The sequence below is a fragment of the Spea bombifrons genome, chromosome 3 (assembly GCF_027358695.1).
Source record: "Spea bombifrons isolate aSpeBom1 chromosome 3, aSpeBom1.2.pri, whole genome shotgun sequence".
Taxonomy (NCBI): Eukaryota; Metazoa; Chordata; class Amphibia; order Anura; family Pelobatidae; genus Spea; species Spea bombifrons.
In genome coordinates, this window is record NC_071089.1 from 87,200,004 (window position 1) to 87,214,438 (window position 14,435).

At 37.8% G+C, this 14,435-nt stretch overlaps 1 protein-coding gene across 1 annotated transcript; it reads left to right on the forward strand.

Annotated features, from left to right (window-relative positions):
- The first annotated feature begins 1,182 nt into the window (after nt 1–1,182).
- On the forward strand, nt 1,183–14,065 carry CCDC39 (coiled-coil domain containing 39). The gene is made up of 20 exons (XM_053460200.1): nt 1,183–1,384; nt 2,218–2,337; nt 2,530–2,676; nt 3,735–3,893; nt 3,990–4,082; nt 5,070–5,198; nt 6,035–6,226; nt 6,761–6,864; nt 7,164–7,296; nt 7,457–7,651; nt 8,085–8,249; nt 8,489–8,626; nt 8,828–9,036; nt 9,185–9,308; nt 10,419–10,578; nt 11,643–11,749; nt 12,345–12,485; nt 12,781–12,960; nt 13,284–13,363; nt 13,682–14,065. Exons 1-20 carry the CDS (start codon nt 1,295–1,297, stop codon nt 13,836–13,838), a joined length of 2,823 nt encoding a protein of 940 aa, XP_053316175.1. The 5' UTR covers nt 1,183–1,294; the 3' UTR covers nt 13,839–14,065.
- Nucleotides 14,066–14,435: the final 370 nt, after the last annotated feature.

Below are 14,435 nucleotides of genomic sequence, written 5' to 3' on the forward strand. Positions count from 1 at the left end.
GATATATAATCCCAATGGTATGTGAAAGTATTAGCTTAAAAGTATATTATGCTTATGTGTTCTGCAATGTTTTTGGTTTTGGTACCTAGTCAAAATTAAATGCTGTCAGCATTCCTCTATGTTAGTGCACTCTGGTGCAAATGGTAAGATTTCGACATAATATAGAAGCCCAAAGCCTGTCCATCAGGCGTTCTCCAAAAGAAACCTAGCCCTGTAAGCGCCATGTATTAGACAGTATCATCATTATGCAAAATTAAAATACTGTATATTCAGACTTTATCTATATTAAAGGGAACACTTTCTTTACTTCTTTACTTACGGGTGAAAATAAGACTTATGTCCCCTACCTGTATCTACTGAAACGTGCAGGAAGTGCAATCAGGAAGCATACTTAAGTACATTTTCTGCATGCAGCACTTCCACTGAATAGATGCCAGCAGTATCAACCAGTTACGTTTATGTTGATCAAACCTTGTTAAACATCAATGTATCTACCCAGAGGTGCTGACTGCCGGTATACTTTGTAATATGGATATTCATACCAATATACACAGGTCCTTATTGCCCCAGGGATTTTTTTCTTACTGCTGGACATAGAACAAACATCTGATATTCCCTGTTAGCATACCTGGAGTTAGTGTTTGACCCTAAATGACAGGGTTTTTACTCGATAATAGGATGAAAGGGTAAGTTGGCAGGGTCATGCAACCTGGTGTTAATTTTTATTCTGTCGTGCTTTAATTATATCTTAGCATCCCATGTGGTGATTTCGTCATTGGTTCAACACAGTTGAAATCACTGCTTGAATCCAGGTGATTTACCAATCTCTTCAAGGGAAAGCGAATTTTACATACCGAACGTAATGAGGTATCAGTAAAACATAATTCATAATTAATTAAGACTTGACATAGAACGTATCTAGATACTAATATTAAACTAAAACAAACTTGTTGGAGGGGAGCCAGTATAGACTTTACCCTTCCATGAAGGTATTTGATTAAGTTATACCTAAGCACATCCTTCTTCAATCTTTAGGACTATATCTATATAAATTAAACGTTAAATATCGCTAATAATGTAACTTCAGCGAAGCCAGGGTTGAGGTGTTGACAGAGAGCAGAGCTGCTGCTCAGAGCCCCGGACACGCGGCACTTCCTGGTAACCGAACCGGTTGCTAAGGGCGCCTATAACAACAGGAGCTCTACGAGGAGAAGAAAAGGCCTGGAGCATCGGTCGCTATCACAGCCACAGATTCGGTTTATTTTATACCGTGCCGCCCGGGTCCCCGGTAAACATGAGTCGAGAGGTGCTCGCCGAACTTAACTGGGCCGACGGCTTTGCGATCCCAGTGGCAAACTCGGAGAATAAAGCGCTGGAGGACGAGGTGAGCGGCTGCACCCGTTACACGTTAATAAGCCTGCCTCATCTTACCCATTACCGATGATTCGGTTGCTTGGCAGCCTTTTCCTATCTCTTGCACTGCCTATGTTGTTTTATTAATCGAATGCATAGTAACAATTGATCACTGGTGCAGTGGACCCCGATGTCCCATCTCTTCTCGGGCCGTGTTTGTGGATGTGCTGCTATTATAGCCCATTTTTAATTTGGCTGGGTGGTGTACATACATTATGTGACAGGCTAAGAGAAAGGGTTCTAATGGGTAGAATTAGAATAGCAGCAGAGTAATAATGGAAGACCTGATGACAGTACAGGGACCCTCCAGTCATTTAGGAATCCCCCCCATATGCACCAAACTCATCTTCTGCGTCCATGCGGTTTAGACACAACCAGCCAGCTCCATGGCCTCTGTGGGCCATCAGTGGGATCACATTCCTGCCACAGGTTGGCTGCCTTAAGCAGCCAATCAGTGGTTCTAAAACATGACCATGGAAGGGGGTGTTGTGCTGCAGCTTCTTATACCAGTAATTGACTTTATTTTTCTTTTTTAATAGGTTGAATAATGCATATTAAGGTAGTTTACATTAGTGCATTAATACGCATTCTGTATTGGTGGGACAGCACAGAACACTTTTAATTACGATACCTATCATCCAGTGTCTGGCTTGGGAGAAGCCTCAACTAATTTGATACACTGGATGCCAGGATTTCCAAAGCAATTGTTTTGAGTGGTTGGAAAGGTAGATTGCCCGAACAACCGTACTGTTAGTCAATGCGATGTGTTAATTAGTTTCTGTCTGCCATTTGCATTTGTGACAGATGTTAAGAAAAGAAAAGGAGAAGACGAGCTTATCAAACCAGCTAAAAGAATTTGAAGACCGAATTCAAGCTATGGCTGAACATCTGAAAAATGTCAAGCAAGAGTTAAACTATACTCAGGTAAACTTCTAACATATCAATCAAGTTTGGAAGCGAAAAGTGCAAATGTTAAAGCGTCATAAAGCTCTTTTTATTTCATGATCATTGATCATTAGATCATTGTTATACTCAATATGAATATGAATGTTTTTTGTTTTTTTTTATCAGAAATAAAAATTGTAATAGAAGAGAGCTGATACCCGCTTCTTACAGTCTCTTTGCAGGGCAAGAGAGAAAGAAACAGAAAGCGAAGAACACTTTAAAGCGCTGTCTGAAAGGGAGATTGGACGTCTCAAACAAGAAATTCAGAGACTTGAAAATGAGCTTGTGTCCTTGAGAGAAAAGAAAAATAACCAAGAAGTAAGCTTTACATATATATTCCATTTGTCGTTATGCATAATTGTATGTTCAAGGTGACAGGATTGTGAGAGAAGAGCTTTCCGAGTAATAACCTTTGGATTTAATTTCTATATTATAATGGAAAGCTATCAACCACGGTATGAAAGCATAAAAGCTATTTTAATACCTTAGCCTGTAAATAATGAAATTAACTGTACAGCTGAACAAAGGATGTACTGTTTCTCCAAAGATCATGTACATGATTTACTTTTTTATGTAGTCTGGCAATTTAGATGGCTTCAGGGTTAACATTTCCTTACAGACTAAGGATCATCTAGTCAAGGTTTTGGGGCATGGATCAGAGAGGTGCAGCTGGTTCACGCTCCTGTGTCTTGTTGTCCTACATAACTAGAGGAGGTTGGAGGATCGGGGTAGTAATTAGGGGAAATGAAGCAAGAGGTTGGGGCTCTCTCTAGCAGTTGCTAAAGGTGCAGGGATATGCATTTGATTAGTTAATCTTTCTGGCCACAAATGAGAGGGATGTGGTGCAGAGTAATTAAGACAACTGGGCCTAGGGGGCACTAATCAGTTGCACACCCTGTAATAGGAACATAGAACACAGTGGCAGGTAAGAGCCATTTGGCTCACATATTCGTTACTTGGTATTTGACATTATCTTCTGCTCTAGATACCTTTATGCCAGTCCCATGTATGCTTCAATTCCTCAATGCATTGCCCACTACCTCCTCTGCTGGAAGGCATTTTTCTGTCTCCACCAGCCTCTTACAATACACCTTACAAACAGCAGTTGGGCCAACAACACAAACTATGGCTTCTTATGATAGCATTTTTTTGTAGGGATATTTTGCACTCTTTATACTTATGTCCCTGTTGAGGGTTGCATGAGCTCCTCATTTTGGAAATTGTTCTTATTTTGACAGTTTAGCATTTCAGTGTAATAATGAGACTCGAAAAAACAAAAACAGACCTTTTAAATTGTTTTAAAAAGTCTCCAATCTCTCGCTATGGTGAGTTGAAGAGATTTCATTAACGTTGTTTCAATTTCATAAATGTTTTAGAATAATATTTTTAAAGCCACGCAAAAGCTGGAAAACCTTAAACGTCAGCTCAGCTGGGACCAGCAGGCACTGGAAGCCTGGCTAGAAGAATCCTCACGCAAAGATGAAGATTCAGTTGCTCTCCAAAAATACACCCAAAAGGATGATGGAAAAATCAAAGTAAGTAAAGAAATTGATTTTCTTAAAAAGAATTCTTCTTGAAGACTTATTTTTATAGCAGACAGTTGTGCCAAAAAATGTGTTTTGTCTCTGTAGGAGCTGTCACTGCAGATTGAACGGATGACAATGGAAGCAAACCAAAAGCGCAAACTACTGGACAATGAACTTACAGAAACTATCACTGCACAGGTATGTACACAAGGATAGATAGATAGATAGATAGATAGATAGATAGATAGATAGATAGATAGATAGATAGATAGAGTTGTATAATTACGGTATATTGCAGAGTCTTCTTGTGCTTCGATTTAATAGTGCAGCCCTCAGGGCTTAAATATGTACATAGGAAATATTACAAGGGATTTATTTATTGCATAGCACTACTTCGGAAAGAACAATAGCCTCAAATATCACATTGTGTAGTTTTTATAAAATGTTTTTTTTTCAAAGTTGATTCAGATTTTCTTGAATTGCCATGCCAGGCAAAATTTGCATGCAGTTAATTGCTGTTAAGCTAATCAGCCCCTCCATGACCGATCAAGTAGCAGGTTAATAGTAATGTAACACTTTTGGGACTTCAGAGAAGTTTTTGGTATTGTGAACAGGAATGCAAGGTTGGGAGCCATGATCGCTAATAATTTCTGCATGCACAGCAGACACAGTTGTTATGCTTTTCTTTTGGTTTAGTTTTGTAGTTAACAGCTCACACATCTAAACTATTCTCATTAGCCATTGTTAATAGGGAACTATGCAATAATTATCAGACTTAAAACCTTTGCGGGCAAAGAGATTATACTTTCCTATGTCAATAAAACCTAGACCTTTTCTCTGTAGTGAATCCTGTCCGTAACGCCATGTTTTGTACAATTTAAATGGCACAAGGCTTCTATCCCTATATTGTCAGATGAAACAAGAAGTTCTTTAGGCTACTTTTACTTCTGAGGCACATTTTACCTTCATGACAAATGGCTGGGTTGCAAAATTTGAGAAGTCGTCTTATTACCACAGCCACTAATGGAGCGGCCCGATCTGCAAGAACAGTTCATTAATGGATATGGTTATAAGATCATGTTTGCATGATTTGCTTTTATTACCTTGGATAAACATGTAGCAAGTAACTGAATTCCGGCCATTGGAGGTTTGCGGAGTCAACTTACAGACTGGTTTCTTTTGCAGATTGAACTGGAGAAGACAGCTGAGGATTTCCGGAAAGCTCATTCAGAAAGGCAACAGCTGATCCAGCAATGGGAAAGCACCATTGATCAGATGCAGAAAAGGGATAAAGAAATTGATCACTGTGCATTGGTTAGAACTAAAATATTTTGATTTTATGTTTGGCAAGGCATGTAAAATATAACTAACATCAACGGTAATAAAATATAATCTAACCCCATAAGCAATAGAATGGTAGATCATCTAAATTTGTCTGTGATTGAATATTTTTTTTACTTGTCTGTATTATTATCACAGAATGTGTTGCTTAATTGCAAAACTAACTCTGAATTCTTTGAATCAACTGATGATCCATAGCGTACCTTCTAAGTGTCTCTCTGTATGAGGCCCATTAGGTATTAGAGTCCAAATCTCTCTATCCCCCTCCTCCCCTGATGTGAATTAAAGGCCCATAAAGGTCACTGTGAAGTGTCTAGAAATAGCAGAAAATGGGTTTATAAATTCAGTTAGTAAAATTTCTTCAAAGGGCTTCAATCAATTACAGAAATAGCTGACAATATATTTCAAAATTACATTAAAAAAAACATGATTTATCCCTGTCACCTATTAATGCCTAAACCACACTCCCTAAAACAACATGTCCTTTTTGACCATTTGAAATGGTCGTAGCTGCACCATGCGATAAGCCCCACACCGTATTCGTCCGTCTAGAGCCAAATAAATAACACAACACTGGTTATGGTTCTATTTTGAAGATAATTAATATTATTTTTAATATTTTAATGTCAATTAGAAATTAAGGGTTTTTTATCAAATAAAATACTTCTTATTTTTCCTTTTTTACATCACGATATTTGGTTTGCAGACTATTTAATTAAAGGGAACATTTTTAAAGATGAATATGTATATTTTAAATATATGAATAATATGTGTATTTAATGTTTGCTTCAAATCCATATTTTCATCAGCTACTAGCCCAGGTCAAACAAGATCTGAGGAGCCGAGAAAGCGTAATCAAGGAGAAAATGCAGTTTTTAAAGAGTGAAATTGATAATAACAAGGAATATGAAAAGAAGATTTCCAGCTCAGAAAGGCAAGCAGCTAAACTCCGTCTGGACTATCAGGAACAGGAATCTCTCCAAAATCAATTAAAAGATGAGGTAAATTAATCTTCATACACATTAGCAGACCATATATTCAGAGCACAATTTTTCATAAATGGTGTTTCACTCCAATGGACAATTGCTTACAGTTAATCTGTGTGGCACTTGATATATGTGCAGGGAGAGTGAAAAGGACAATAAAAGAGACAAGAAGGCCACGTGGTGTGGATATTGAAAAATGAATGTAATACTGGAAGTGAGATTGAGACTGAAAGGGGAAAAAAATGAATAAAAAAAAAGTCTGGCCAGGGCGGTGTGAAACTTAAATAATAATGAAAAAACTATTTTCATCTCCAAGATAATTTGTGCTGCTGATGTTACACATACATTTTCCAACAGAGGTCCATGTCAGGTTATGTCTACTTTGCCTAGTCTGACATCCTTGTGCTCATGCACTTGTTATTTTGGTTAAGAAAAATGCATTTTTATTTAATCTTGCTTGAGAATTGAAGTGAGGAGAAGAGAAGTGCTTGGATAGTAGTAGAAAGTAGTTTCTTTACAATAGTTTTGTCATTTATTATGTTTTCACAGCTGGACACACTCAAAGTAACAGTTGACAGGACCGCCACGGATTTAGAGATTATGAGAACACAAGTTACCAATCTGAAGAAGGATGTCCAGAACAAACAAACCAGGTAACCATTTATCATTAGATATTTTACTTATATGAATCGATATAGTATGCTTTATTATATTTTTTTTATAAAGGTTCAATGTGAATCATCTTTTGTTTTATTACATTAAACTTTTTTTCTAAACACCACTGAAGTGCATATTCTTGTTAAAGGACTTCCAAGCTCTAATTATATTGTATTATCTTTGTCAACATCTTTAAGATTCTACTGCACTTTCTGATTGAAACAAAACTAATGGTAGATTCTCATTTAAATACAATTGGAGGTTGGATTTACAGATTTTTTTATTTGTTTTGCAGATACAGTTTGGCAAAAGAATATAATGACGGACTCTCCCAAAAACTGAAGTTTGTGACTGAATCCGCATTAAGTCTGGAGGAGAGAGCATTACGCATGGAAGAGATGCTTAGGGAGCACGAAGGAACTCTTAAGGTATGCAATTTTGTATTATATGGGGTGTATACAATAACAAAATAGACAAATTACTCATTTGGTGTCAAGTGGTAAACTACAACACTACTAAAATAGCAATGCACAAAACAGAAGCAAACTGTTTAGAAATACAACATACTATCATAATCTGTGTCTCCAGGAGTTTGAAGTCCAGTTAAAACACATAAGAGAGATGCATTTCAAGAAATCTCAGGAGCTACATGAAGTCAAGTCAAAAGAAAAAAATATCATGGCGGAAATGAATGGAGGCCAGGTGTCACTGAAGAATCTTAACGGTGAACTACAGAAGCTTGACCTGCATGCAGTGAAACAGCAGGGGATTATTTACAATCAGGTAAAACGCCTGTGGATACACAAGTCATGTACAATGCTTTATACCTATCATGAAGCCGTGCACTGTGCTGACAGTTATATTTCAAACAATAGCTGGACGTTAAATACCGGTAGCTTAGAACAATAGTGGACAGAAATATCTGTCTTTTGGGTAATCATACAGCCTTTGTTTTGATAAATATAATGGGAGACCTACAGCCACTGTTTGGGTAAGTATCGTGGAGACCTGCAGCCTTTGGTAAATATAGTGTGAGGCCTACAGCCATTATTTGACTTAATATAATGGGAGGCATAGAGACCGTGTTCTGGTGAATATACAATAGGAGACATACAGCCATTGTTTCAGCAAATAAAATAGATTAACTGCAGCTATTGTTTGGAATAAACATAATAAGTATACAATCTAGTTGATAACTGTGTGTTTTCTTGTACAGGATTTTCAGATCCAGCAATTGGAGCGCAGGCTGTCACGCTTAAGAGGAGAGGTCAACACTGATGAAAAGCACGCATTGGAGGTCAAAGTGTCTGAACTCACCAAAGCCTATGAGGAGCGCAAAGCTGCTCTTAATCTATTGAACGTGCAGCACAAGAAACTACAGGTAGGGTTTTAGTAAAAGAGAGAAAATTAAGCGGAAGGAATTCTGCATCTGCTTCTTGGAATTACGTCGCATCTGCTGACATCTGTGTCGAAAGTGACTTTCTGGTTTAGACACACATGCATGTGAAAGAATCGTGCACTCACAGTGAAACAGACAGAGTTGCCTGTGAGCCTTATCATACAAAATCAAAGTATTAGTATCCGTAAGTTGGAATCTCATATAAATTGTTTCCTTAACAGGGAGATGTTCGGAATATCAAAAGAGAACTTGAGAAAACCGGACAGCAGAAGGGAGATCTCATCAGTAAAATGGAAGAACTTAAACTCTACAATACAATGTCAGAGAAAGCACTAAAAAAGATCAAAACATCAAAGCAGGTAATTCATGTTGGAGACGCTTTTGAAATTACTTAAAAACAGTTAATGGCAAGTCATTACTCTTCAAAAAATATTTCAGCAGTGTCTGTAAGTGTTATTTTCTGAGTTATATTCAATTTAATCAAGTTACAAAACCTCAGTTACCTCCTCTGATTAATTTTTAACAATCAATTTCATTTTGTGTTTGTTTTGTAATTATAGGAGTTAATGGTTGAAGACAATATCCTAAAACTGGAAATTAAGAGACTGAGAGATATGCTGTACAGTAAAGCAGATGATGTATTCTCATTGGAAAAACGCAGATTGCAGTTACACACTGCCATGAAAGAACGGACGGAGGAGATTACGATCCATAAAGAGATGCTTAAATCGGAGATCAGATTCATGGATCAAGAACGACAAAACATAAGGTGCACTTTTTATTGCTGTACTAGCAGTTCACTCCTGTCTACTCTAATCACTCTTTTGGTGATTAATATAGGTGTCAGAGATTGTCTAGTGTAAGACTTTTTTGCAAAAAATCAGCAAGTTAATAAAAAATGTCTCTGTACCATCTAGTTCCGAGCTTCACGATAGGCTTGCAAAAGTGGACAAAATGAGGAAGAGATTTGAAATCCTTACCATTGCAATGATGCCTCCGGAGGGAGAGGAGGAGAAATCCCAGGCATACTACATAATTAAGGTAAATTAATAGAGCAGTCATAAAACGGTCAGAATAAAATTGTACATGAAAATTAATTAGTATTCTTGTTTTAAATTGATTTTCCAGATACTATTTATTGGTAGCACTTGCCAAACCTTAAAAAAACTTGAAAATTTGGTTCATGCTTAAAAAAAAAAAAAAAATGTTTGATTTTTTTTTTTTTTTTATGATGCAGTTAAGAAGTAGGTTCATTAATTGAGCTATTGTTTTGCTAATTAAATGGATTTATTGATAATTTTACTAACACCTGTAGATATATCTGGTTGCATATAATAATTGTATACACATTCGTTGTCAATATGGAAGAGAAAAAAAGCACACCTCCAAACAGCGGTAATAAATCATCATGTAGGACAACATGCTTTATCTCCTTTGTTAATTTGTGAAATCTGCTTGAATAAAGAAATATGTAGTAGTTATTCTCTGTAGTCTCATAGTCTCATATTATGATAGATCACTACTAGAAAAGTTTAGGGCTTTTTAATTTTCACCACTAAATGAATCAGCCCTGTTTTCATTATCTGGAAATCTTCTGTATCTGAAATTATGGTATAAAATAAGTAGAATCAGTGGCAAATTCTAGCTGAGGCCGGCAAAGTCTAGGTGGCACAAAGATGGGTGCAGATCACGCAGTTGGGCCATGAGGTTTTCTGGTGAGCCGCAGGTCCGTAGGCCAGTTATGAGGGAGATCTCTTATCTCCTAAACCAACCCTTTTACACTATGAAGGAATGTGCTGAACCAGTGCAGCCTACATCGCCATAGCTGGTGCGGTGCCTCATTGCAAGCGGAGCGCCAGGATGGGAAATAATATACCCGCAATCGGTAGAATGGACAGCAACTGTAGGGGTAGGACAGCAACATAAATACACTGGTGTTGTAAAACATCATGTTATTTCACAGATGGATATTTAAACATGACTTGAATGGGCGCCTTTTTTTTGTAGCAGAACTTAGGATTGATATTGAGACTTTTTGCTGTAGATGTCAAATAATAGATGGTTTGTGTGTCGTAATGAATAATGGGGCAATACCTTTATTTAGAGGAGTTACGCAAAAGCATTATACTAATTACATTTATTTTCTTCTAGGCTGCACAAGAAAAGGAAGAATTGCAGCGTACAGGGGATGATCTGGATGCCAAAATAAGAAAAGCTGAAAAGGAAATTGCAGCATTAGAAAATACTCTTCATGTTATTAATGGTTGCAACAACTCCTACAGAAAATCATTTAATAAAGTCACTGAATCAAGTAGGTCTATGAGTACCTCAGAATTCAAAGATATTGAATGTCTTATTATAACAGTAGGGTTAAAGTAGAATATTAGCAGCACTAACTTATATGTCCTATATATATATATATATATATACATATATATACATGCATATATATATCAGACGTGCAAATGGCCAAAAAACATCCAGACAATTTTTTTGGCTATTTTTGGCCCATTCGTTTCCGGGCAACAAACTTCGTTCCCTGCCCTAGTTTCGGACGAAAATTAAGGGGCATTTTTGATTCGGAATGAAATCCGGTGCCCACATTCACTCTCACACTCTCATTCTAATTCACTCTCTAAATGTTTCCCTACTTTCTCTGCCAAGCACTTCTGCATCTTCCTCCACATCTTTTCTATCTTCTCCCTTTTTTCTATATTCTATCTTCAATCATTCATTTGGTATCTTCTTTCTTCGTCCGTATCTCCGCGAACATAACTCATCGGCAACTTCTGGCAAAATGGCGGCGCTGAGACGACATCCCCCCGATCCTCCAGTCAGGGGGGAGGGCCTCACTGCCAGTGCCGTCATTTTGCCCTTGTGTAACCTGAGGGCAATATGGAAGCACTTGCAGTGACATCCACTTCCCCAATTGGAGGACTGGGGAGGACATCACCACCATTTTGGCAGAATTTGCTGCCGGGAGATGTGGACAAAGAAAGAAAATAGCAGATTAAGGTTTGTAGACTGAATAATAGAATAGAGAAGGGAAGGGAGAGGATAGAAGATGAAGAAGAAAATGTGGAAGATGCGGACGTGATCGGCAGAAGTGGACATGGTCAGCAGAGAAGGTAGGGAAACATTGAGCATGAGAGAGAGAAAGGGTGAACAAGAATTAGCATGTGAGTGAATGCGGACCCACAAATTTTGGATGATTTGTGGGTTCTGGCCTCTTCTTCGGGGGTTCGATGGCGAATGCACAAGTCTAATATATATTAGTGATGTCGATGAAAATGAATATTTATTATTCATTTAAATACTAAAGTCAATGTTTGCTAGAGGAATGTTAATAATCACCAATGCTTTGGGTCATTTCAGGTGAAGAGTATGAAGAGAAAGTTCAACTTGAAGAACAGAAAAAAGCTGCAGAAGAAAAATATCGATACAAAAGACGACAAATTAGGGAGCTTCAGGAAGACATGCAGGTGACTTGTTAGATGTGGTGAAGTAACATACTGTGGACACTGCATGACAAACCGTAAGATTTTTAAAACAGTACTTACGTGGAAATTTTTTTTTTTTTTTAAATGATGAAACACAGTAGCATAGGTCCCCAATATATGCCCGTAGCTGTTGATAAACTACAGCTTCCAAGATGCAGAGCCGGAATAAACAGAAAGAACTTTGGTATTGGATTATTTACTAGAGGGAGTCTGCAGTGAGTGAAAAATGTTTATTAAGGGGAAACAATGGCTATAAATCTAACCAGCAGTTTATTATACAGGGCCAAATTGCAGTAGCTTGATGGGGATGTGTAAACCCCATGGGCCAACCTAAAGTCAGCTGTGAGTGGTATTATTGGAAAGCGGAAGTGTTTTAGCAACAGCACCAAGTCAGCCACGAAGTGGAGGAGCATGTAAAGGCCATGAATTTATCGGTGTGCCTGACAAATTCATTTTGACAACACCAAAATGCCACTTTTAGTCTTGATGTTACAAAAAAGTAGCGGTCACCATAAAAACTGACTGCTTTTAAAAAGGATTCTATATAATCTTTAAAGAAAGTTGTACTTTATTCCAGATTATGAAAAACACATTTGATAACATGATAAAAGAAGAATCATCTGTCCAAGAGAGGGTGAATGAAATGCTTCCTCACATCACACAGCTTAACAAAGAAACGGAGGATCAAAAGCACAAGTTAGACCGAGTGATGAAACAGGTTAGTGTTCATGATTGCTCAGTAATACCAACATATATGTCTGGTATGTAACTGAAAACAGTGGTTGGAGGGAGACAGGGGGAAAAAAAATTCCCACGTCATTCAGTACATAATAAAGCAATACAAAAGTTGGTGTCATTAAAAAAGGGGGCTATCGCTTCCGTAAGTGTATCACCGATTACTTTGTTTCATTAAAAATGGAGGATCTAGAACATGAGTGCAGAATTACATTAGGTGTGGATATAAATCCAGGCAACTTGAAACAACTTGTCTCCAATCTATGTTTAATTATTAGTGTTCTAAGCTGGTAAAAGAAATCCGTTTAGCTAAAAAAACCAAAGGAGAAACACAAGAGGAGCAGGATATTGATGTCCGTGACCTGCGAGAATTCAACAGATCAATCAACAAAATGTTGGCGCAAACAATGGCTCAAAATCCTGACTTGGCTGGAGCTCTTCGGATGTATTTTCAACAGGTATTTTTTCAAACATTTAATGCCTTGCAACATCAAATAACTAGAGAGAACGGCTGATTTGTGTCCTACTGAATAGCAATGCTCAGCAGCTATGACTAAATTCAAAATGCTAGATTTTGAGGGTAGCAGGAACTTTAGCGAGTAGAGGCCATCGTTAACGTATTTTGAAGCATGTAAAAGAGATTGTTTTGTAGTGAAGAAACAATGTTCTGAAATACACGGAAGACAGAGGAAACCCCTGCATAAAATGATGTTAGAATCTTATGTTAGCAAGTATTTACAACCTCATTATTTAAATCCATAAATGCCTTGTTTTATTTCAGTCTGGTTTAGACACACCTACGAGTAGTTCTACTCCAGGAAGCTCAAGGGGTTCGTCAAGAAGTTCGGTTTTGTCAGTCAGGTAAAGAATTCTAAAGAAAATACACATTTCACAAATCACGTACTCGCCAAATAAACACACACACACACACATTAATATATATTTACACAGCCAGAATCCCTTGCACTACAGGATTTCTGTGGGAAAACAAGTCTTCAGGCTTGCCTGGTGGTTTTTAGTGTTTATCAATGCCTCCATTGTTATATATACACACACAGATATACATTCCCATCCCTGCATCTACAAAATAAACTGTTTGTTAACAAGGAGTTAAAATATCTCAGTTCCTCTTGAGGCTTAAAGTTGCTATGGCAACACTCACTAAAACTTACTTTTCAGATCAACTTCTTCCAGAAGTTCGACCAGCTCTGGACCCTCACCATCTGTCAAAGTCCTTGATCTTGATCTGCCTCCTGCTTCTCCATCATCAAGTGTATCATCAGCCCGCAGCATGAAGACTTCAGCTCGAGGAGCCTCTCGGAACAGTCTCAAATAATTGAAGGCATCCAACTAGACACTAACTATATTGGCACAATCATTGCTTTAGAATAGGTTATGCATCACTCTGGCACCTTTGTTTGTGGGGGCATTTGTTTAGGGGGAAAAAAAACAAATACTAGCTTTCATCCTGAAAATATATTTACTGAAGAACAAGAATGATTATACTATGGTACTTTTCTGTGCAAGTCAAATAGTTTAATATAAAGCTGTGATTAAACTACATCTTGATTTACAACAGCATATGAACCCCTTCAGGACACAGGATGTACTTTTACTGCCTCCAAAGCAAGAGCTAGGTGACATAATACCGCAGGTTTACGGTGAGGGAAACTGCCTTGCAACTGAGGCAGTCCCCAATGACCCAATCATAACCCCCCCCCAAATTATGTGATCACTCTGATTGGTGATGATCATGTAACAAAGCCAGTGTTGGTAAGCATCTGCCTCTTCATTTTGTGCTGAAGGTAGAGACAGATGATAGTGACCCCCTTAGCCCTCCAGTCCCCAGCAGGGACTTTTAGGACATCACGTTCCAAATACATAGACATTATGCAGTTGCCCCCTCCCTGCTGCTATAACAGCTTCTACTCTT

What these genes read in the sequence shown, in the direction of transcription:
- CCDC39 (XM_053460200.1), top strand. Translation starts at nt 1,295, where the DNA reads ATGAGTCGAGAGGTGCTCGCCGAACTTAACTGGGCCGACGGCTTTGCG. An exon ending in CAGAAACTATCACTGCACAG is followed by an intron (nt 4,083 to 5,069) that starts GTATGTACACAA and finishes TTTCTTTTGCAG; the next exon opens with ATTGAACTGGAGAAGACAGC. An exon ending in CAAGAACGACAAAACATAAG is followed by an intron (nt 9,037 to 9,184) that starts GTGCACTTTTTA and finishes TGTACCATCTAG; the next exon opens with TTCCGAGCTTCACGATAGGC.